Below are 25681 nucleotides of genomic sequence, written 5' to 3'. Positions count from 1 at the left end.
ATTTTAATGTCTCAATTAAGACTGTTCTTAATCACTATCAAAATATTGGTTTAGCAATATCAGAATCTAAAACAGAAATTTGCATTTTCTCCAGAAATCGTCAAATTCCACAAGGTCATTTGGCAGTATAGGTCAAATTCAATATCCTATTAAAAATTGTATAAAATATCTCGGTACTTATTTAGATAGAAAACTTCTATGGAAGGATCACATGCATCATATCATAAAAAAGACTAAAAATGGAATGAATATTTTAAGAGCCTTTTGTAGAACTAATTGGGGTGCCGATCCAAATATAGCACTTTTATTTTACCGTACTATGATTCGTCCTATTTTCGATTACAGTTGTCATCTGTATGGAACTGCTGCAAACACACATTTGAATAAATTAGAAATACAAAAAAATAAATGTCTTCGACTTTGTCTTGGATATTTGAAGTCTACACCCGTTAATATAATGGAAGTTGAGGCGATAGAACCACCCTTGGAATTTCGACGACAGTTTTTAAGTGATAAATTTATAACTAGAACCATAGGAAAAAATACAAACTATCTGCAGGATATACATAAGTTATCAATTTTAGATCTAACTCATAAATATTGGACAAAGAAAAAATGTCCCCTTCTTGTAGATAGTTACTTGAAAATATCTCAATACCGAAGTACTTTCTATACTTATGAAAATCAAGTTTCACCTATGTATTCCCATGTGTTAGAAGAAATTTTCTCAAAACAAATTAATACTTTTTTTATGGATATTAATTTAAATCGAGCCGTTTTTCAATCATTTATACTTCATAAATGGCCACATTATCAGTTTTACTATACAGATGGATCCAAAGTACAAAACAAAGTAGGATGTGCAATAATCAATATTCAAAGTGGATTTAAAAAATTATTCAAATTGCCTTGTGAATCATCGATATACACCGCTGAAATGATAGCGATACTTTTTGCTTTAAGACACATATTTAGTAACGAACCCTATAGCTGCATAATATTTACAGACAGTAAGAGTGTCGTTGATAGACTAACTAACGTACATAAGTCCCAACAACTCAATTATATAGAACTGTAAATTATGACTCTTTATAATAAAATTGCAAAAGGAAAAAAACATCATTATATCATGGATAAAGGGACACGCAGGCATTAGGGGTAACGAAATAGTAGACAGGCTAGCCAAATCCGCCCTAGAAATAGGCGAAGAACTTTCCATGAACTTACTACCCATTTCGGATATTGATATTATGAGTAGACGACACCAAAAAGAAAATTGGCAAAGGTATTATCGAAACACGAAAACTGGTAGTAATTACAAACAAATGCAGCCTGAAATTCCCATTAAAAGATGGTTTCATTCTGTATCAAATCGCCATTTCATAAGAGTTATAAATAGATTGAGATGTAATCATGCTCTTACCCCCCTTCATATGTACAGTTTGGGTCTCACAGAGTCACCTAACTGCGAGTGTGGAAAAGAAGGTGATCTACTACATATTCTCCTCGAATGTTCACATCAATCAGTAAATATAAACAAATTTTATGATAATCTTAATATATTAAAAATTCCATTTCCCGTCTACCTGAACAATTTGATATTTTCTGATGATATTAATATATTAAAAACAATTTACGAACATATCAAAAACTGTAAATATAGATTGTAGCAATAAAATTTACCCTGTATTTAAGAAATTTTGTTAAAACAAAGCAGGCATGTTTGTTAAAACAAAACAAACATGTTTGTTTTGTTGTTATTTTTTTTTAAACTCTGTAGATTTAAGTAATTATTGTATATTATAGTTGAAAAAAGAAAAGAACAAAAAAGAGAAAAAGAAAAGCAAAAAAAAACAGAAAAAGCAAAAAAAGCAAAAAAGAAAAAAAAACTAAGAAGATGTAAACCTCCGCGAGGTTGAATCGGGTTTACGTCTTAGCGTAGTAAAAAAAAACAATTTATAAAAAATAACAATAAAAAAAATTAAAAAAAAATAATAAAAAAAAACAAATTAACAATACAAAAAAATACAACAAAAAATACAAAAAAAAATAAAAATTTACAAAAAAAAATGAACAACCAAAACAGAGTATTATTTAGATAATAATTGTAGATAATAATGTTAGTTTGTTATGTATTTAGAGTTAGAAATACAGAAAAAATTCCTCTGATTGAAAAATCAAATTTGTTTGTTTTTAAAATAACAAAATGTCTGGCTAATTGGCTCGGCCAAGGCCATCAAATTCACACAAAAAAAATTTTGATTTTCTGTCAAAGTTTTTCCACTTATTTCTTTTGTTACAATGGCGTTCTTTTAGCTTATTTCAGATGCCCCTGATGATGCTAAGTTAGCGAAAGTATACTTGGGCAAGATTTGATTAAATTCTATGCTCGAAATCTGCCTTTTATTCCTCTAAATTCCATATATTCCAGCATTCAGCCTACTTCTATTTTACTTCTGTATATAGTTTCCCACTTCTTTTCTCAAGTCTATTTGGTGGTCCACCTCGGTGTATTTTGTCTTCTTCAGGTCTTCGTTCTATAGTCTTTTGGTCCACCTATTACCATTTAAACGTGTAACATGTTCAGTCCATCTCCATTTGGCTTGTGCAATTTTGTCTATAACATCTGTCACTTTAGTCTTCTCTCTCTCTTTCTCTCTCTCTCACTATCCTATGTGGTACCATATCTTTTCTTGTTATTCCCAACATTGCTCTTTCCATTTTAGTTAAGTTATTCTCAATTTATTTGCAGAATATTTAGTCAAAGTTATGGTTTCGGAACCATATGTTATTACTGGCAGTATACATTGGTTGTAAACTTTTTTCACCTTGACTTAGTTTTTTACCAAAAAATAAACAATACTCTATACAACTGTACTTAATTTAGATATTATGTATGCATATCTGTATTTCATGTTTTTGCAATTATAATGGAGTTTATCTGTAAGTACATACCGTGTTTTATTAATTTTTACCATATTCTCAGGCTAACTCGGATCGGCCGCGGTCCCGATTAATCCGACTTACCGAGGTTCCACGTTACTTTTTAAATATTAAATGTTTTTATTTAAAATTTTAGTGTACTCCTGAAGAAGCCAATAACCATTGGCGAAATATAGAGTTTTCGAGAAAATAGAATCGTTTTATTCTTTGACCGCAAAACCTGATATTTAACACCTTTTTTACTTATTAAACGGTCGATAAGATATAATACAATAAAAAAATAACTATATACAGTGGAACCTCGATAACCCGGATTAATCGGGACCGCGGCCGATCCGGGTTATCGAAAATCCGGGCTGGCCGGAGAATATGGTAAAAATTAATAAAATACGGTATACTTACAGATAAACTCCGTTAGAATTGAAATCACATGAAATATATATAAATATGCACAGTACCTACACATCTAAATTACTAAAAACACAAACCTAAGCAAACGGAAGCGAGCAATACAATATGTACTGTATTCATACAGTCACAATCGGAACGACGTTTTGTTATTATGTTTTATGAACAGTGAAAACTAAGACCATTGATTAAAAACGAATTTTTTAAATAGTCTTTCTTAAACAATGCTAACACAGTTTGAAATAAAAAATAAAGGAATACTACAGACAGATGCCTGTTGTCTCTGCCGGCTTGTGCCATGAGTCATTTTTACTATTGTATAGTTCAAATTACACAAATACACATTATCTCTCAAATATTATATTACATACATACATTTTTATTGTTGAAATGTTTAACTAATAATTAACTATTTTGATGGGAAATAAAACCCAATTAAATTGAAAAAATAATTTTATTAACATTTCGACGCCCAGAACGGGTGTCATTGTCAAAATACAAAATATGTACTGAAAATCAAAATGTTTATCTGATGAAAATCGGACTTCCGGGTTAACGGGGGCCGACTTATCGGGGTTCCACTGTAATATATACAGAGTGGGCCAAATAACTCCACCTCGATATTTGGCAGTATTTATTAGATTTTAAGGAAATGACGAAACAGGTCGATTTTTGATATAAGGGCGACACATTTTAACGGTAGATACATTTGTCAACCCCCTCCCGCCCACTTCCCCCACCGCTTATTTTTGAATAGGGAATAGGGGTCGTGTGCTAGCTCATTTAAAAGTTTATTCAATTCTCCATTCAGTATTATAAACATTAACATAATTATTTATACAGGGTGTCCAAGAAAAAAATATTTTAATTAAATTAATTGACACAAAAAGAAGAATGTTATGTAATTTATTTAATTCAAAATGCTTTTATTTATTTAATTTCTACTGCTGTCACAAAACAGAAAAAAATGTTTTTTGATAAATAAACATTGTTTTTCGCTTAATTTCAATGTTCAAGCTGCCACCCATCTGCCTCTTAGTAGGTTGAATATTGAATTTAAGTGAAAAACAATATTTATTTGTCAAATAAACATTTTTCTGTTTTCTGTCAGTAGTAGAATGTATTTTGAGTTAAATAAATTGCATATATGTCATTGCACATATTTTTTTTGTGTCAGTTAAATTAATTCAAAATAATTTTTCTTGGACACCCTGTATAAATGATTATGTCAATGTTAACATTACTGAATAGAGAATTGAATAACCTTTCAAATGAGGTAGCACACGACCCTTATTCCCTATTTAAAAATAAGAGGTGGGGAAAATGGAAGGGAGGAGGTTGACAAATGACAGATGTATGTACCATAAAAATGTGTCCCCTTAGATCAAAATTCGACCTGTTTCTTCATTTCTTTAAAATCTAATACATACTCCCAAATATCGAGGTGGGCTGTTTTCTTTGACCCACTCTGTATATTATATTTCATTACCAACTCTTCTAATTATTTCGACAAAATGTCCAAACTTCTCAATTTCACAGAATACAAACGCGTCCCAAACGATCCCACTACATATCTGGAAAAAACGACCAAATCCATTATAAATATGTCCACTCTATTTCCAGATATCAAAAAATCTCTTATACCTACCTAAAGAAACATCTTCCCGGATTCCAAGAATATATCATTTCATGCAGAATATATGAATACGAATCTATATTTTATGAAGAATATACTTTTCCATTTCATTGATCTTCTGAAAAACATTTCTATTTCACCCTCAGATATACTAGCTAATTTTGACATTGTTTATTTATTCACCAACATTCCTATTGATGAAACCCTCTCCAACTTGGACTCTAAACATCAAATTCTCCAAGACACATTACCTATCTCTTATAAACCACTGCATGCCTAATACATACTTTTCATTCCAAAACCAAGTCTATCGTCAAATCAAAGGTGCCCCAACGGGATAACCCTCTCTCCCGTAATACATGACTGATGGTTTACTGTAAAGAGACCGAAATCATTAGACCGAAAGCAGTAGACTGAACTCATTAGACCGAAAAGCACTTTACCGAAACCTCACTAGACCGAACAGCAGAAGACCGAAAAGCAGTTCTTTTTACTTGTCGCAGTAAAAGAGATAAGACTAATGTAATTACAACTAAATGTTATTTGGATGGTTATTATAAACACGTTAAAATGGTGTTAACGTCACTCTACCCTTAATTTATTTTTACCTTCACTAATTTGTTTAACGGATGAAAAATTTTTCATATCAGACTGTACAGAGTAAAAATTTACACAGTCTATAATATATAAAATAGTACAAAAAAATACAATAAACAAAAGACAGATATACAAAATCTTAGCATAATTTACTGCAATCTTTTTTAATTTATGTACCATTTCGGTCTAATGCTGTTCGGTATAGTGAGGTTTCGGTAAAGTGCTTTTCGGTCTACTGCTTTCGGTCTAATTGTCGTATACCATGACTGATATCTACATGAAACATTTCGAAACAATAGCCCTGTCCCTGCTTCTAAAATGGGATTTAATCACAATTTCTGGTGACATTTGTTATGTGGATCATGCGAGTTTTATGTTTTTTCAAAATAAAATTCGGAAAACATAATAATATGTACTACTAATGCGTAATATTTTGAAATTAATGGTTTAATTATCATTACTGCCACAACAACGTTACAATTACTGCTTTATAATTTTTGTCAAACCACACGTTTCTGTTTTCTTTATACAGTTAAAAAGCCTATTTTTAATATAACTGATCAAGTGATCAAATAGCATCTACTGACTTGAATTTCCTTGAAAACAATACTAACATTGCATATGTTTTATCTTCGTTACACAAAGTAAACAAATCTGCTATTTTGTACATACTTATTTATTCTTTTAGGTAATAATTTAATAATTTAATAGGAAAGCAAAACAGCACGCTTATGGTTCTGACGTGTTTCATGCTTTGGTTTGTTTATTTCTCCTGCACCTCGAGTTCGACTCTAGTGTAATAATATTTATACTTTTACGGATAACTACACTTGGCGCCATTTTATTAAAACTAATTGCTTCAATTTTGTTTGAAATGTGTGAACAAAAACTTGACTGATTTTAGTTGATCCACTAAAGTTGATCAACTAAAATCGGAAGTTTGTTGTTCACACATTTCAAACAAAATTGACGAAAGCAGTTTACATAAAATGGTGCCAAATGTCATTAGTCATTATACGCTAAAGTATAAATATTATTAGGAGTTTACTGATCCAGCAATTCATGAAAATTATTTTAAGACGAAATAAAGAACATAAAAAACGTCGTTTGTGGATACGAAATCTGATTAAGAAAAAAAGAAATGAATGTGGTGTTGACCGATTCGACAAAAGTTGACCGATTAAAATTGAAACATATGTTCTCACAGCTATTATATTATTCGATTTTAGTTGATCCACTAAAGTTGATTAACTAAAATCGAACCGTGGGAATGCGATTTTAGCCGTTGCCTGAAAACGAAAAATGTACGGAAATGTTATTTCCTTACTCCAAGGAAATATGTTTTCCTTGCAGCAGATTCAGAACAAGTTTATTAAAGAAGTATGTGGATTAGGGTGGACCGTTGAGGAATGTGTTTTTATTTTGTTTTTTTAATTAAGTTTCCTGACCCCAGAAAAGATGTATGATAAGATAACTTACTTCACAGTGTTTTGTTTTATAATTAATTTTATTTTTTTCCACTGCCACAGAGCTGTTCAAGAATGAGATTTTTTTTTAGAAAAAATCTAATCATCTAATAAATGTCAAATTCGTTTTTTTTTAATTACGTATTTTTTATGGGAAATAAGCCACAATTTTACTAAAAAATGAATTTATTAACGTTTCGAAGCCCAAATCGGGTTTCGTTGTCAAAATACAAAATACTATTAAAATAAAACAAACATGTTGTTGCTAAGTAAAAAAATTCTTCTAATAATTTATTTAATCTGACTCATTTATATTGGCAATTCAGACGTATATTATACATTTTAAAGTAGAAGACTTTAAAATGATATCGCCAATATTTATGAGTTGCGTTCCTGGGACGACTTTACTAAAAGATAGTTCATTCGATTACATGAAATCAATCCCAACTCAAGAATATCCGTCGCAAAAAAAAATCATAGCATGTGATCTGTCTTTAAAAAGACAACCAAATGCAACGATGACAGTAAAATTCTCGCGTTAGAGATTCCATAGTAAATCACGAGGGAAAACCAGGAAAAAACCTCGTGATACTATCCCGACATCGTAAGTATTTGGTCTTACATTTAATCTACCTTCAAAAAACTAATACCAAATTCTGACTTTAATATGTTTAAATTATAAATAATATTAATATTACATAGATATACAATAAGTAATACTAAAATATAAAATTTGTACTAACTCGATATGTTATTGACTTACTAATCGTGGTATTTTCTTTCTATTGACTTCCTCTTTCAGTATGGGTAACCACATCCTACTGCATTCTACCGAGGAATTTGCGACACAATTGGTTTCATTTAGCATAATTAGAGCCGCTTCTTTGATTTTTCTCTTTTTACTATCTGATTCTTTCAGGACTATACTTGAATCTCTCCACTGAATTCTATGTTCATTATCCCATGCGTGTTGACATATCTGAGATCTATCAAATTCTCTGTTTTTAATATAAGACTGATGTTCACTTATTCTAACGTTTAATGGTCTTGATGTTTCACCTAAATAAAATTGTTCGCATTCACAAGGTATTCTATAAATGCAATTCTTTGTTCTTTCTTGTTCATTGTTAGGTTTAGTTTTAGATAGAATAGATCTCAATGTGTTTGTTGTTTTGAATGTTGTTGAAATGTTGAATTTATTTCCTATCGTTTTAAGTTTCTCGGATAGTCCTTTTATATATGGTATTGTTATTTTCCTCGTATTATTTCTTGTGAATGTTGTAGGATCCCGTTCTAAGTTGTTATGTTCCATTCGATCTAATCTTGTCAATTCCTTATTTATAAACGATAAAGGATAATCATTTTTTAATAAAACAGATGTTAACAATTGTTTTTCTTCTAAAAATGAATTTATAAATTATATCTTTAAAAATAACGAAACGTTAATAAATTCATTTTTTAGTAAAATTGTGGCTTATTTCCCATAAAAAATACGTAATTATAAAAATGCCACAAGGAAATAGCTTCAGAACATCGTTTTTTTTTTTAAATTAATTATGGTCGTCTGAGCCAAAAAACGTGTTTGATAAGATAACTGCCATCATAGTAAGTTTTTTGACCGATAAATAATTTTTTACACGACTACAGAGCTATATAAAACTAAGGATTTTTAAAAAAAAAACTATATTTTTTTGTATGGTAGAATTTTTTGCATACAAAAAAAAATTAATTGAGCTAAAGCTGACTTTGGTTTGAACACAAAAAGTAAACGAAAATACGCCCTCTCAACCGCTTGTGTGTGACAATGGTATGCTGTTACATATGCCAAAAGACTGGTGTCGGGATTTTCAACAACTTCCCTTAGTTGGTCTTTTGATAGCTTCATAGCTACACGAGGCTCTGTTCATAAAACTTTCTTACAGTCGATAATCTCAAAGTATTCCTTAGCACAAAAAAAATAATTCTGCTACTATGAAATATCGTTTATCTTTGTAATTTAATTATTTCCTCTTAAAAATTGTTTAAAATCCCAGTTGTCTTATATTTTTACGTTCAACAAATAATAGCATAATCAAAATAATATTCTCTGGACTGTCAAAGTACCCCTGTCCTTAAATATTCTTGTAGACTATATCTTTTAATTCTGGTATTAAGAAGAGGTCTGCTCGCAGAGTCATATTGTCTTCAATAGATGTCTTGCACCATAAAGTCATGATGGTTGAGTCTTAATGCAAAACCACATGGGCGCATACACTTTATTCTAAAATGGCTTAGTATTTGTAAATTTTTCGAGGGGTTTCCGATTGCTACATATAACCGAAAGATGCGGGAAGCAGTGGTAAGCCAGCAAGAATGAACGATTTTCCCAGACTGTCTCTTAGAAAGTTGTTCTGAACAAACACCACTTTCTGTTTTGACAAATATCGCACAGAAATTATTGATCTGTACTAAAATCGTCAGCTGATGATTCTACTTTTGAAAATGAAGCTAAGATAGAGTTTCGCAAACATAAGTAGATGATCTAAACGGGTGTCACTACAGATATAGGGAATTCTGTGTGTTAGAGAGAGAGGTATGTGATGTCACAGCTGATATAGGAAAGTATGTGTGTTAGAGAGAGAAACATGGTATCTCTGCTGCTATTGGTCCGATTTAAACGTACGACGGCTCGTTGGAATGGGCGGGAGATAACGAATACAAAAAAACATGGCGGCATAGTGTCAAAAGGGCGCTTTCCGATGTGACGACGTCCGATGGGGCGCGTTCCGATGTGACGGAGTTCTAGCGCTGGTCGATCGGTGCGCGATACCAGATGTGCGATCGGTACCTTAATTTTTCGCGGAACGCGAAGCAGATGCGCGGTCGGTACCTTAAGTTTTTCGCGATCTCGTAGATACGAAGCGCGCGGCTGGTAATTTTGGAATTTAAATAAAACAACAACATAATGCAATTTTTTTATTAAAAGAACTAAAAAGGAACACAGCGGCGCAGCGGTGCGCGATACCAGATGTGCGATCGGTACCTTAATTTTTCGCGGAACGCGAAGCAGATGCGCGGTCGGTACCTTAAGTTTTTCGCGGAAGGATCTCGTAGATACGAAGCGCGCGGCTGGTAATTTTGGAATTTAAATAAAACAACAACATAATGCAATTTTTTTATTAAAAGAACTAAAAAGGAACACAGCACGTCAACGCGTCACGTAAAAACGTCACATCAAAACGTCACGTAGTCTTGTGAAATGTCGCGTAGGCTTTATTGTCACGTAAAATCATCACGTCAAAACACGTCAACGCGTCACGTAAAACGTCACATCAAAACGTCACGTGGGCTTGTGAAATGTCGCGTAGGCCTTATTGTCACGTGAAAGCGTCAGGTAAAACGTTACATCAAACCGTCACGTGGGCTCGTGAAATGTCGCGTAGGCCTTATTGTCATGGGGAGCTCAGTCGCAAGAACTTATTGTCACAGCGCGACGTGAGGTAGTAACATCATGTCTTTGAATGAGTATAGACGTAAATTAGCAGAATTTAGAGAAAAACTGACACAGTTAAGAAGTCAGGTTTTATTTTATGAGGATAAAAATAAGGTTATAAAACAAATAGAGAACCTAACACTGGGAAGCAGCATAGACTGGACACCTAAGGAATTTAGCCAGCAGCTGCGACAAGAATATTCAAGTGCTGCGGATTACTTATTTAGGGAAACTCCAACAAGGCGAATTCATCCAATTACTATTAATGATGTTATCGACGCCGGCGCCAACAACGATGAACAAAGAAAGCATGAAAAGTGAAATAGATAATGTTTTTGCAATGACTTGTGTAATATTAGCTTCAGTGTTTATTTTAATTATAAAGATTATATTTAAAATTGTTAAGAGAAAATTTGAATCATCATGTAATATAAGACTTGAACAATAAATAAGGCGTTTAAATAAAAAACCCATAACTCTAAAAAATATTTAGTTGAAAATAATGAAAATAAATGTTAGCAGATAATTTACATATCGCATAGGAAATAGCGGTTGAGGGTCTAATCGCATTACTATGCAATTTTCGTTATCATACCCACATTTTGTTATTGAGTTATATTTCTTATCATGTGCATAGAAAATGTTGGAATTTTTAAAACCAATGACAATGATAAAACTGAATATAATTTTGCACACGCACACTTTCTACAACACGTCATAGGGTGGGGCACGCAACCTTATAAATTTCAAAATCCACCTCAGGACGGTCTATTCCATAGTCTATTCCTTACTGTTAGTGCTCGTTGTGGTTCAACTAGTTTTGCAAGGTAAGTGTTCTCTTAATTATTTTTTGTTAAATATTTTTTATTTTTCTTGTTTGATTTTGAATAAAACTTAATGTTTTCTGCTCTGCTATTTATAAAATCTCTTCATTCCAGCTGAGATTTATTATTTCAACATTAAATAATTATCTAATTGTCGACATTTTGAATGACATTTATTTTTTATTTTCTCGTAATTATTCGTTGTTAAAATCTTTTCGGTTTTTCAAGTTTTTGGTTAGCTATTTATAAAATTCCTTCATTCCAGATGAGATTTATTATTTTAGCACCTGATTGTCTACAAGACCTCATGTCAGCATGACAATTATTTTTTATTTTCTCGTAATTATTATTTGTTAAATCTGTTCGGTTTTTTCAAGTTTTTGGTCAGCTATTTATAAAATTCCTTCATTTCAGATGAGATTTATTATTTTAGCACCTGATTGTCTACAAAAAAGACATGCTAGCATAACAATTATTTTTTTATTTTCTCGTAATTATTCGTTGTTAAATCTGTTCGGTTTTTTGGTCAGCTATTTATAAAATTCCTTTATTCCAGATGAGATTTATTATTTTAGCACCTGATTGTCTACAAGACCTCATGCCAGCATGACAATTATTCTTTTTTATTTTCTCGTAATTATTCTTTGTTAAATCTGTTCTGTTTTTCTTTGATTTTTTTAATTAATGTTTTCTACTCTGCTATTTATCCCTTTATTCCAGATGAGAGTTATTATTTCGACATCTGATTGTCTACAAACAAAAAAGACTTACTGTTAGCATGCTGAATGTCAATTATTCGTCATTCTTCGTAATTATTCTTTGTTAAATCTTTTCGGGTTTTGATTTTGAATACAACTCAATGTTTTTTGCTTGGTTATTTATATCACTCCTTCATTTCAGATGGATTTATCAAAAATTAATGCCTCATCTGTCGTAGCGAGGAAACCCGTGAAGAAACTCAAAGAATTACCGATCGACATTCCAGTACCCATTACGGGAGCCAAAATTGTGAAGACAAAGTTTGGGCAAGCTGTTCTGTTAGATTTGGGGGAAGAGGTGGTGTTTCTACCGCCTAGAGTCACAGATACCTACAGCCCCGTCATTGAGGAGTTTTCGAGCGGGAAGTATTCGATAGTTTATCACGGCCTGGTGGACTGCGGCCAACAGTACCAGCCCATGACATCATTTAAAATTATCTAAGCGAAAATACTGAGAGAAAGAGAGGTAAGCAATATGGATATTGTTAAACAATGTAAAAATTTACTGTTATTCATCAAAAGAATCAGAAAGATAGTTTTTGATAAATTCACAGCTAAAGACAAAGAAATTTGGGTGAAACGCTTAACGAAACAAATCAAAACTTGTAATAAAGTAATAAAAAAACGCACTTTGCCTATAGGTACAATTAGAAAACTGCAAACGCATGTAGGACATTTTAAACATTTTAAACAGATTATTTTCAATAGACATGTCGGTATGGGGCTAGACAACAAACTAAAACATACAGTTAAATGGGAAAATGTAGTTTCCGCGTTTAAAAGTCGAATTAAAACTGGAGTTATAGTTAATTTATGGCATAAGGACTTAGCACATTTCCTAAATGATTGTTATATTATTTTTAAAAATAAAATCAGAAAAATTTTAAAAGCAGATAAAGTTGTTAAAGTTAATGTTTGTTTTTGTGGAGAATTTATTAAAAAATCGGGGGAGGAGGAAATTGTAAATTTTAAATATTTTAATACAAAAAATGCTGTACTAGACGTATCTACCGATACAGAGCGGTGGTTTTTTGAGAATGTTAAAGATAAAATAAATCTTAAATTATCCGAGTTTCAGGAAAGGGACTCCGGTTTTGCATTAAATAGAATTGTATCTTTAGAAGTAAATATTAATCGATATGAAATTGGAAATGGTTCCTCGTATATTAAACTTCCTGAGAGTATTCAAAAAAAGCGTGCTTGTATTAATGTAAAAAATTCTGATCAAGCATGTTTTTATTGGGCAATAGTTAGTGCCCTCTATCCAGCTAAAGCACATAAAGAACTCCCATCCTCATACCCATGGTACAGTACAGTACTAAAAACAGAAGACCTAGAGGCACCAATGCCGTTACATCAAATTTCAAAATTTGAAAAATTAAATAATATATCAGTCAATGTATTTGCTTTAGAATTAATAGAAAATAATGAAAAGTCATTTTTCACAGTATATCCAGCTAGATTAACTAAAACAGTCGTTGCCAAACATGTAAATCTTCTTTTAATTCAGAATCACTATTTTCCTAAATTAAACGATTATGAAGCACCTCCAGTGGATAATGATAATTCAGAAATTAAGTACCACTACTGCCACATTACGGATATGTCTAAATTAGTTGCTGGTCAATTAAATAAAAGAAAGGCCAAATTATTTCTTTGCAATAGATGCTTAAATTATTTTTCAACTGAAGGGAAATTGTCGGAACATGAAAAAATGTGTGCAGATATGAATAATTGTAAAATGTCTTTTCCTAAATATGATGCTGTTAGTTTTAAAAATTATACTTATAAACAAACAACGCCATTTGTCATATATGCAGATTTTGAGTGCATGTTAGAAAAAGTTACAGACCTCCAAACATCCTGTTGTACTAAAAAATATCAAAAACATATTCCGTATAGTGCTGGATACTATGTAAAATGTAGCTATGATGAAAAGTTGTCTTTTTTTAAGAGTTATAGAGGCATTGACTGCATGGAGTGGTTTGCTAATGAATTACCAAATTTAGCTCAAAGTATTCATTCGAAAATTAAGAAAATTATACCAATGCAGGAAAACCCGAGTACCAGTAAAGCCACAAGGTGTCACATATGCGAAAAATGTTTTTCTCCTACAGATATCATTGTTAAAGACCACGACCATTTTACGGGGGAGTTCAGAAATTTCGCCCACCAAGCCTGTAATTTAAATTTCAAAAAATTGTTTGTCGTCCCAGTTATTTTTCACAATATGAGTGGCTACGACAGTCATTTTATAATTTCAGAGTTAAGCAAAAAAGGAGATATTAGTCTACTTCCAGTCAATAAAGAAAAATACATTTCATTTACACTTAACGATGCTGTTACTAATATAAAATTTCGATTTATTGATTCATTAAGATTTTTAGGAGCCTCTTTAGATGAATTGGTCTCAACATTAAATAAAAATGACTTTAAAATTTGCAAGCGAGAATTTAGCAGGTTAAGTGACGATGAATTTAAATTAATAACTAAAAAAGGGGTATTTTGCTATGATTTTATTGATTCTTGGGAAAAATTAAACATTACCGATTTACCTCCAATAGAGGCATTTTATAATAAGCTAAACGATACGAATCTTACAGATGAGAAGTATGCTCATGCTAAAATAGTTTGGGATACCTTTAACATTGAAAATTTAGGTCAATATTCAGATTTGTACTTAAAAACCGATATTGTGCTTTTAGCAGATGTTTTTGAAACTTTCCGCAAAAAATGTTTTATAACTTATGGGTTAGATCCAGCCTGGTACTACACAATGCCCGGTTATTCTTGGGATTGTATGTTGAAATACGTGGGGTGTAACCTCGAGTTATTGCGTGACGTTGACATGATACTATTTATGGAGAAAGCAATTCGTGGAGGAATTTCAGTATGTAGCGGTAGAATGTCGGAGGCCAATAATAAGTACATGTCTAATTATGACCCCGCACAGCCCTCAAAATACTTAATGTATTTTGATGTCAATAATTTATATGGGTGGGCTATGGGAGAACCCTTACCCTACGGAGGGTTCGAATGGATGGATGCCAAAGACATTGATGTTATGTCTGTACCTGATGACTCTCCCGTAGGGTACATGTTACAAGTTGACCTGGACTATCCTCGCCAATTACATGATCTGCACTCAGATTTTCCATTCGCTGCCGAACACCGCAAAGCTTTGGGTTCAAATCATACTAAACTAATGACAACACTTTATAATAAAAAAGAATATATCGTTCATTATAGAAATTTAAAACAAATGCTGGCTAATGGGTTAGTTTTAAAAAAGATTCATAAAATTTTGAAATTTAAGCAGTCTGCGTGGCTGCGACCCTACATAGAATTAAATACTCGACTTAGAGCTGCAGCTACGAACGATTTTGGAAGAAATTTATACAAATTGGCCAATAATAGTGTATTTGGAAAGACTATGGAGAATATAAGGAAACATAGAATAGTAAAACTAGTCAGATCATGGAATGGGCGATATGGTGCTAAAAATTTAATTTCTAGTGCCAGGTTTCATAGCAGAAAGATATTTAATGAAAATTTAGTAGCTATAGAACTGATTAAATCAGATCTAGTTTTTAATAAACCCTTATACATTGGCATGACTGTTTTAGATATATCAAAATTATGTATGTACCAATTTCATTACGACTATATGCTTCCAAAATTGGGCGCAGATAAATGTAATTTAATGTATATGGATACCGATAGCTTTATTTATGAACTGTACTGTCATGATGCATATGAGGAAGTAATAAAACAAGATCTATCAAAATTTGATACATCCGATTACGCTGTAGATAATATCTATAATATTCCTCGCGTAAATAAAAAAGTTTTAGGAGTAATGAAAGATGAAAATAAAGGAGAAATTATGACAAAATTTGTGGGATTACGATCAAAAATGTATACTTTTAAAGTTCAATCTGGTCGAATCACTAAAAAAGCAAAAGGGACTAAATATAATATAGTAAAAAATGTTATAAAATTCGATGATTATGTAAACTGTTTAAATGATTTTAAGGAACAAACTGCTACTCAACACTCCATTCGGTCATATAGCCATAACGTCTATAGTATAGAACAAACAAAAATTGCGCTAAGTCCTTATGACGATAAAAGATATTTAATTCCAAATAGTTTTAGAACCCTACCATTGGGACATTACAGTATTTTAGAATAGATTTTTTTTTTGTAGATGAATGTTCCATCATTGACCGACCTGTCTATCAAAAAAATCTGTGAAACAACAGTATCAGCATCATATTTCATCGAGCAGTCCCCCTTGCCGTGGACATTAACAAAAATAATATTAAAAAAATTTCCTTTATATAAATGGGAAACGATGATAAGCAGTGCTAAAAATGATCCTATTCCTTCATATAAAGGAATAGAATTTATTGCTTGCTCTAAACACATACCGTCACATTTAAGAAATGTCGTATTAGGAAAGTCAGATTGGGGGAGTATATTTGAAGATGAACACTCCAGTTATTGTGTATGGGCTAATGGATATTATCTTAAGCAGCATCGCCTAAACGTATGTAAATCATGTTTTTTTGCATTCAAAAATGCTCATGAGACCTTAAATAAATTTTTACTGGTGCGTTACGACCATACTCACGAAGTTTATGATGCTGATGATATCGTTGAATGCGTATATCAGCAACCATATTATTGGTGCAATAGTTGCTTTACTCAAGTTTTATTCGATTTAAAAGATTACGAGTCTTGCGTTAATGCATTACATGAAATGCCTAGAAATAACAGGTTTGATGATTCTGAACCAGAAGTCTGAAGTAGGCAGTAATATTGATTCTTTTTTAAGGAACAAACTGCTACTCAACACTCCATTCGGTCATATAGCCATAACGTCTATAGTATAGAACAAACAAAAATTGCGCTAAGTCCTTATGACGATAAAAGATATTTAATTCCAAATAGTTTTAGAACCCTACCATTGGGACATTACAGTATTTTAGAATAGATTTTTATTGCAGAAGAACGTTGAAATGTCTCACAGATGTGTTACACCAGACCTATGGACCCCCGCTAATCTGCAACAAATAGCAGCCAATAAAATTTATTGGGATGTAGTTGATGCTAATACAAAGACATTTACGCTTCCAAGTGGAGAGCAACATCCTCTCCCTCAAGATGTGATTGGTATTGAACGATGGTACAGCAAGCAAGGATGTACCGCGAATTTTAAGATTCCCAAGCAAATACGATTCAGTTTAAACGTAAATTGTATAAGAGAATTAAAACTACAAATTGTGAAGAACTGTGAAAAAGTGATGTCATGCGGGTGTCGAAGATGCGGGGCTCCCTATGGATTCCCCCCAATTTACAAAAAATAGCGAATACAATCCTAAGTAAATTGTCTAAGAGAATTAAAACTACAAATTGCAAATATATAAAAATTGATTTTTGAGACGAATTATGTTCATAAGCTACTATCTCTCTTTTGTACTAAACGCATAACAATATCCACGTGCTATCTCTCTCTTTCTTGTATATATATTGTAAAATAGTTTGTAATATATATATATTATGGTAAAATAAAAACTCTAAATTGGTATTTTTTTTATTTATTCAAATCATTAATTACCCTAATTTTATAAAAATAAATGAACTCCCTAAGAGCATTGTTTGTCATATCATCTGACATTATAGAACAAAAAGCATACAATATTTGCAAGGGGTTTAAACTATCTGCAGCATTTTTACAAAAATCTAAAACATTATAATAATATTCACAAAAGTTCAAATTTTCTAACAACTGCATACGAGGCGATAGCACACTAGTGTTAAGTTCAACAATTTGCTTCACTTCTTCTTCATCCATATAGTACTCCACACCATGCTTCTTAACAATAATGAATTTACAATCATCGTAAACTATCGGGGTAACAGTGCAGTATTCTTCGCATGGAAAAGTTGGGTGCATGAGGTCATCAGTTGATTGGAAAAAATCAATTAGTTGTTGTGTAATGATTGAAATAAAGGAATACCATTCGTATGCGCTGAGTGATATTCTGGTTGGTTTATATTGCTGAGATAAAATCACTGCAGGCGAAAATGATCTTGCAGGGCTTATACCACATTGTACTTCATAGCCCGATAACGTGTATTTTGTTGCAAGCAGGTAGAAAACTTCTGATTTGGCGGCAGCCTCATAATTTTCCAAAGCTCTATCTAATTCTTGATTATAGTCTTCGTTGCTAGGCATATCGATGCTAAATTCACAACCACCTGAGGAATACCCACTATCTTGAGAGCCACCTGAAGAATACCCACTATCTTGAGAGCTCATGTTCACTTGTACTGACATTGATACTGAAGCATGAGTTCTTTTATATTCCCCTACTCCTTGTGGTAAAAACAACCTCTTTGCAAAAAATGTATTGCTACGCGGCGGATTAAAAGATAGATCCTCCTAAACTACGTCATTAACGTTAATCCAGCTGTTATGTTTGCTGTCCATACCGAGCCATTTCACATACATCTTATTGCCTTTTCGTCTAAGTACTTTTTCAACCAAGTAAATGTCAGGGTTTAATGTTTTCTGTAATTCTTCTTCGTAAAACCCCCCGCTAATCGGTATACCGTGCATGTCTTCAAGCAAATACGTTATAGGATTTGTTATCTTAACTTTTACAATTTTAAATAATTCCGTCGTCCAATTGGGCGTGTAGGCCTTTTCAAATAAATGTTTTGTCTTTGAGACACGCACAATGTCACCAATTTTATATTTTCTTGGACCAGCAATTTTTAAATGACTATAACTCTTGTTTAAAATAGCTTTTTCGTTGGATTTGTTGACCTGAGATGGTGTGTATCCCGTTTTACTGTGCCTTGTATTGTTGTATTCCTCGGTAATTACAGGTAGAGCTTCTAACCATTTGTATGATCCATGTAAACTGAAATACTTGTACAACTTTGCTTTTAACGTTCTAATGACTCTTTCACAAATGGCGGCTTTTTTAATCGTGTAGGTGCTGTAATGATTAATTTCGTGTTTTTTCATTAAATTTTGAAATTTTCTGTTATAAAATTCTGTTCCCTGATCGGATTGGAGGTTCTTCGGAAGTCGTCGAGTATGGGCGAGAATATCCGAAAATGCTTGAGTAATTTCCTCGCCAGTCTTGGTCTTTAGAGGGCGTGTCCAAACATATTTTGAAAAACAATCAATTACGACTAGTATTAGTTTAAAATTTTTATTTTGGTGTGCGTAAGGACGCATTTCGGCCAAATCCATTTGCCACAAGTCATCGATTCCTTTGATTATTGTTCGTCGACGAGGATAGATTTTTCGTGCTGGTTTATGCAATTCGTTCACCACCTGTTCCTTTTCTGTAGACATTTTCTTATTAACGACCAGCATCTACATCTACAACATGTGTGCGCAATAGATCAATATTACGTACTATATCCTGTAATGTTTGCTCCACTTGTTTTAACCTCTGTTCCATCTTCATATCGTGCATCGTATGGTTTGCAAGTGTTTCTGCAGCTTCTTTTATGCTTTTATCCGCATCCTTTTTTAGTGTATTCACATCATCTTTGATTATTTTTTTCAATTTTTGCTCGAGAAGTGGAACTGTGGTTTTATGAAGCTCTTCTCTTACTTGATTTAGTTCGATCGCTAAATGTGGAACTGTGGTTTTATGAATTTCTTTTTGTACTTCGTTTAGTCCGACGGCTAAATCCTGTATATCATTAGTTTTTTGTTGCAACAACTTATTTATATTGTTCTCCGTATCCTTTTTTAGTGTATTCATAGCATCTGCGATTATTTTTTGTAGCTTTTGCTCGAGCAGTGGAACTTCTTTTCTTACTTCGTTTAGTCCGATTGTTAAATCTTTTATATTAATGGATTTTTGATCTAATATCGCATCATGGGCTTTAATTATTGGAAAGTATACGCTACGCATCTCATTTATTAGATTATCAACGTATTTTTTCGTTGCAGCATCACTATATTCTGATGGGTCCTTAACATTACAAATTTTCACATTTTCGGCATTAATGTTTCCGGCAGGAGTATGTGGAAATGTAACTCGTACTGCCTTTTGGGTGATACTGTTACGAGAGTGATGACCGAATTTGTCGACACTCATAATGGAAATGATGCCATCATTCTCAGTTACTCTATTATATTGGCTTCTTTTAGTTCATTGATGATAGCCACGATTTCGTTGTCGTGAGATGTGTTGCCGGCGTCTTTCGAAGCCACCAAGAGTTTAAGACGATCAACTAACTCATTGACGTCATCCCAATAAATATACTCTAAGGGTGCAGCGTTGTATGTTAAACGAGAGTCATCCAACCCCGTTCCTTTGACCGTAGATGAAGATGCTGACCGAGCTGTTTTCGTTCTGTGGTCGAGTTCTTTTTGTGATCGAGTTGCATGCTTTTTCATTGTTGCATCAGATGGTTTGAATAGAGGTTTAATAATAGAATGATATTTTTCTCCGCTGGAACCTTTAAGGCGTCCTAAGGTATCCAGATGAATCTCTGTGTTAATCAGCAGTGTTTTATACTTTTGTAAATCCTCATCATTATACTGTTCTGGGTTTGGGTTGGCATAAAATAAAAGGTGATATAGGCCTGGCGTACCACTTAACCTACGTTCTTCAAAATCCTGTTCTCGAATTATTACTATGTCTCCAGTGTTTTTGTCAAAGTTTATTCGACGTTTTCCCAATATCCAGCCACTAATACTATCGTAAAATGGACCATAGTTTTTATCGATTTTATCGTCTTTTATCAAATATTCTTTTATGTACTTGTGACTTATTGGAGGATAGTGGTCGATATATTCGTCTGTGGCGTCCATCGGAATCTCGTTAGAACCGGAGATTGGCTCTTGAATGTTTTCATCAGATGCCTCGGGTGCATCAAGAAATACATCCTCATCCTCCTCCTTTTTCACCTCTTCTTTTTTAACATGTGCAAACTTGTTAGTGATAGTATGATGTAACGTTTTTGATGATTGAGCAATATCCTTGAGAGGCTTCGAGATTGGTTTAAAAAGTTTATTTAGTGACTCATCTTGCTCTGTTCTACCTAACTTCAATGCCAAATATTTTTTGCGAATTGATCTAGCCAATTCGGTAACTTTCTTCTTGCGAAGGGCAATGGCGACCGTATCATCTGGCATTTTGCTGGCGACTAAACAAACACCTTACAATTTTATATATTTATCAAATCCTTTGCGATATCGTCCATTGTTGAGAGCAAAATCTTTCATAATTACCACAGTACCATACCTATCTCTCCAACATTCTGAACACATTTTTTTAAATTCATCAAATGACATGTCTGGCGATACGTGTTCATCAAATATATGTTTCAAATTTATCTCGTCTTGCTTGAACAGCACAATCATGTTACAATTGTCTCTTATTAGCTGCTTAGGTATTTTTGAATATGTTTGGCATAAGTAAGCGGCATCGATATCTTTATGTCTGCACATGGAATAATACTCGCGAATCTTGTGTTGGCCATCACATGCGACATCGTCAAATAAAAACACAGAGTTTGGTTGAGCTTTGTTGGGATCAATAATTTCTTCATTGTCTTTAAATGGAAAATACCCAACACCTTTGACTTGCGCTATTGCATCCCGCAATAGTTGGTATTTCGGTTGAAAGAGGGATTTTGAATAAACATAGACATTTTTAAACTTGACGCCATTTGGACTAAATAAAAGTGATAGCATGGCGTTAGTTTTTCCACATCCACTTGGACCACAAATAATGGCTCTGAATGAGTTTGGTAATAATTTTCCATGTTTACTGTTGGTCGCTTTCTGTACAATGTCTAGATTATCAATTGGTAGCGTCTGCTCTTGTTGAATGACCCTCATCGTGTGTCAAGCATAGTAAAAAGATGAACAATATATTACCAATGTCACCACATGCATGATCATCAGTCCAATGTTGGTGTTCAAAGGGGAAGGTCTTTTGAACTCTCTAATTAATAAACTTCCAGTTGAGCTTCATATTCCTGGTTATCAGTATTGTGGACCTGGAACAAAACTAAAAAAACGTCTTGCACGCGGAGATCCGGGAATTAATCCATTAGACGCAGCTTGTAAACAACACGATATCGCTTATTCGCATCATACATCTCTCGAAGAACGTCACAAGGCCGATAAAGAATTGGAAGATAGGGCTTGGGAGCGATTCAAGTCTAAGGACGCTAGCTTTGGCGAAAAAAGTGCTGCTTTACTTGTAACCGGTGGAATGAAAACGAAAAGAAAGTTGGGAATGGGATGTCCTCGTCGTCGTGGAAGAAAGGGACGTTATTCTTTCAATCGGGATGTGGTACCTAAAATTGCAAAGTCCATGAAGAGAGGAGCATCGTTAAGAGATACTGCTTTGACAGCTGTACGAATAGCAAAATCGGTAATTAAAAAACTTGGTGGACGAAAAACAGTTGATCTTCCACGAGTGTTGCCACTAAAATCTGGAGGTTTCCTACCCCTCATACCCCTATTTGCAGGTCTTTCTGCATTGGGGGCTTTAGCCGGTGGTGCAGCAGGGGTGGCGAAGACTGTGGTTGACGCAAAGAACGCCCAAAAGAAATTGGAAGAGGATATGCGCCATAATAAGGCGATGGAACACATCGGCTCAGGTCTGTACTTGCGTAAGAAACCAAGAGGCGGATTCGGTTTGTATCTGAAAAAAAACTTCCAATAAAGCTACCCAATCGTCCGCTGTACGACTTAGAGATTGCGCATTACGCGAAAACACTTAAAATCCCACATTTTCGAGGTGTTTTCATGAATGACACTCTGCCTAGACACGGTCCTCGAAAACGTGAATGCGCAATAGTTAATCTAGATGCATCATCACACAGCGGAACACATTGGGTAGCATATAGAAAGATAAACAACGACGTAGAGTATTTCGATTCATTTGGTAATTTGAAGCCGACCAAAGAACTTGTTAAATATCTAGGTACACATACAAAAATTTTCTATAATAACCATCAGTATCAAACCTACAATCAAATCATTTGTGGACATTTATGCCTAAAGTTTTTATATAATGGAGCATATTAAAGGCATGGAACTGCTTCTGGACCATATGTTTCACAAAAAACGTTTTGAAGGATTCAGTGAAGAAGAACTAAAATTAATACCGCTAGATTATATTATACGAACTGTAGAACCTATAGAATTGTTATATATATGGCATAAATTGCCTGGGGAATATCGACAAGAATTTAACCTGCAGATACTACTTCCCTGCTTCGTGCATTACAACAGACCTGATTGGAGGACTCATTGTGATGGCCCACCCGGTTCTCAAGCATCTTGTCATTTATGTAAACTTGCTTTAGAACAAATAAAAAAAATGTGAATAAATTTGTTTTTTTACTGTATATAAACCTATTAATCTCTTGACCTGAATCAGTCATCATGTCGCAGTTGTTGAGAGTAAACAGCACGAATAACATATTCTCGTTTCAACCTCCCACACCGATCGTATTAGATCCGAAAAAAGATTACGAAATAGCTCTTCGATTTTTCCATTCTTACAACAGTATACCAAACATCGAAAATTGCAAGTTTTATTACTACGATGTCAATAACCGAGTGCAACATTTTGATTTCCCCGATGGATGTTATGAAATTATCGATATTGAGGAATACATACAAAAGAAATTGGGGGCTGCCAATACATCTAAACCTGACATGATATTTAGTCTAAAACCTAACCACAATACGTTGCAGTGCGAAATCTTCAGTCAATTTAAAATTTCATTTCAACCAAATGACAGTCTTGGTACAATATTAGGGTTTTCTCCCGTAATACTAAATCCTAGACAGACACATTCTTCAGATCTACCTGTTAGGATTATTAAAGTATCTAGCATACGCTTTGAATGCAACATTAGTACCGGAGCCTTTGACGGTAACAGACCTGCTCACACGCTCTACGAATTTGTCATACAATCAAATCCTGGGTACGCAATTGACGAAACCCCTCACAATTTGTTGTATTTACCTGTTGTGCCACAGCGTGAAATTACCAATATCACTGTGTTGGCTGTCGATCAAGAAGGACGACCTGTGAACTTTAGAGGAGAAGAGAGCACATTGGTGCTGGAACTTAGATCAAAAAGCAGATGGGATTAGTAATAGAACAATCTACCCAGAGAACGCCATTAGTTGTGCAACCATCTCAGCAGCAATATCTTAAACAATCTACCTACAGAACACCATTAGTTGTGCAACCATCTAAGCAGCAACATCTTACGTCCGCAAACAAATTGTTTTTACAAACGTTGGGTTTTAAACTGAAAAAATGACTACAATGTATGGAAAGAGAGCGCGTTCAAACAACATCACAATGCCTCCAATATTTGATATTTATCGTAAGCCAATATTTGATGAATCGATTCGAAAGGCTGAATACCGAACTTATGCACCATTCATCAAATCATTCAACTGCAATGATATTGTCGAATTTAGCATTAATCAAGTTGACTCGTTTTTTGCAATGAGCGAAACCTTGTTATGCATTAAAGGATCACTCGAAATAACTGGAAATGGTGGCGTCAAACTAGCAAATAATGTGGGTGCCTTCCTTTTCGATTCGTGTACGTACAGCGAAAGCGCAAGGGAGATGGAAACAGTGCGGGATCCTGGCATCGTAAGTGCTGTACGTGCCATGACATGTTATACGCAAGAAGATTCTAATTATATGGTTATGGCTGGATGGAATTACCCTAAGGATCCAATTCTAAACGCTGCAGATCATTCATTCAGCATACAAATGCCTCTTAAGCATGTTTTCAACATTTTTAATGATTATCCATTGATTACGTGTGGTCGTCAAACAATAAGACTAGTTCGAGCTCGAAATGATAACGATTGCATAGTTATTACAGAAAAACAAAACGCTGACAAAACTACCACTGTTACAACCGCTAAGATTAACATTACCAATATTGAGCTTAGAGTGAAGCACATATTCCCCAATGATGATATTAAATTGGAACTCATGAAATCTATTCAACAAGATCAACCTATAGTTATTCCGTTTAGAAAGTGGGAATTACATGAATTACCTGCTATTACGAGAGGTGCCAGGCGTGAAGTTTGGGCTGTTAAAACTAGCACATCAGTTGAAAGACCTCGTTATGTTATTGTTTTCTTTCAAACCAACAAACGCGACAAGATTACAGCTGATCCTACTTTATTTGACAATGTCAACATCCAAAGTATTAGATTATCGTTAAATGGAGAATACTGGCCAAACGAGAGAATGCAATTGGATTTTAGCAAAACCGATTACAATGAAGCCTATTTTAACTATACCGAATTTTATCCTAGCTACATACATTCCCAACAAAAACGACCTCTACTCGATTTCTCAGCTTTTAAGAATCGTGCATTGTTCGTTATCGATTGTTCGAAACAAGAAGAAAGCATGAAAGCATCCACCGTTGACGTAAAACTCGATATTGAAGCGAATAACGGTTTTCCCGACAATACCAAGGCCTATTGTATTATTATTCACGACTGTGTAATGGAGTACTTCCCT

At 33.6% G+C, this 25681-nt stretch overlaps 2 protein-coding genes across 6 annotated transcripts in view; one reads left to right on the top strand and one right to left on the bottom strand.

The window, feature by feature from the left end:
• LOC126883949 (phosphatidylinositol N-acetylglucosaminyltransferase subunit A) overlaps nucleotides 1-25681 on the bottom strand; it is a 299258-nt gene that overhangs the window by 59312 nt on the left and 214265 nt on the right. The window lies entirely within an intron of this gene.
• LOC126883950 (uncharacterized) lies at nucleotides 12438-17612 on the top strand. The gene is made up of 2 exons (XM_050649724.1): nucleotides 12438-12570; nucleotides 16315-17612. Exon 2 carries the CDS (start codon nucleotides 16315-16317, stop codon nucleotides 16912-16914), a length of 600 nt encoding a protein of 199 aa, XP_050505681.1. The 5' UTR covers nucleotides 12438-12570; the 3' UTR covers nucleotides 16915-17612.

Source organism: Diabrotica virgifera, chromosome 4 (assembly GCF_917563875.1).
Source record: "Diabrotica virgifera virgifera chromosome 4, PGI_DIABVI_V3a".
Lineage (NCBI taxonomy): Eukaryota > Metazoa > Arthropoda > Insecta > Coleoptera > Chrysomelidae > Diabrotica > Diabrotica virgifera.
The sequence above is the reverse complement of the archived record's forward strand: the minus strand, read 5'-3'. Positions and strand labels throughout refer to the sequence as shown.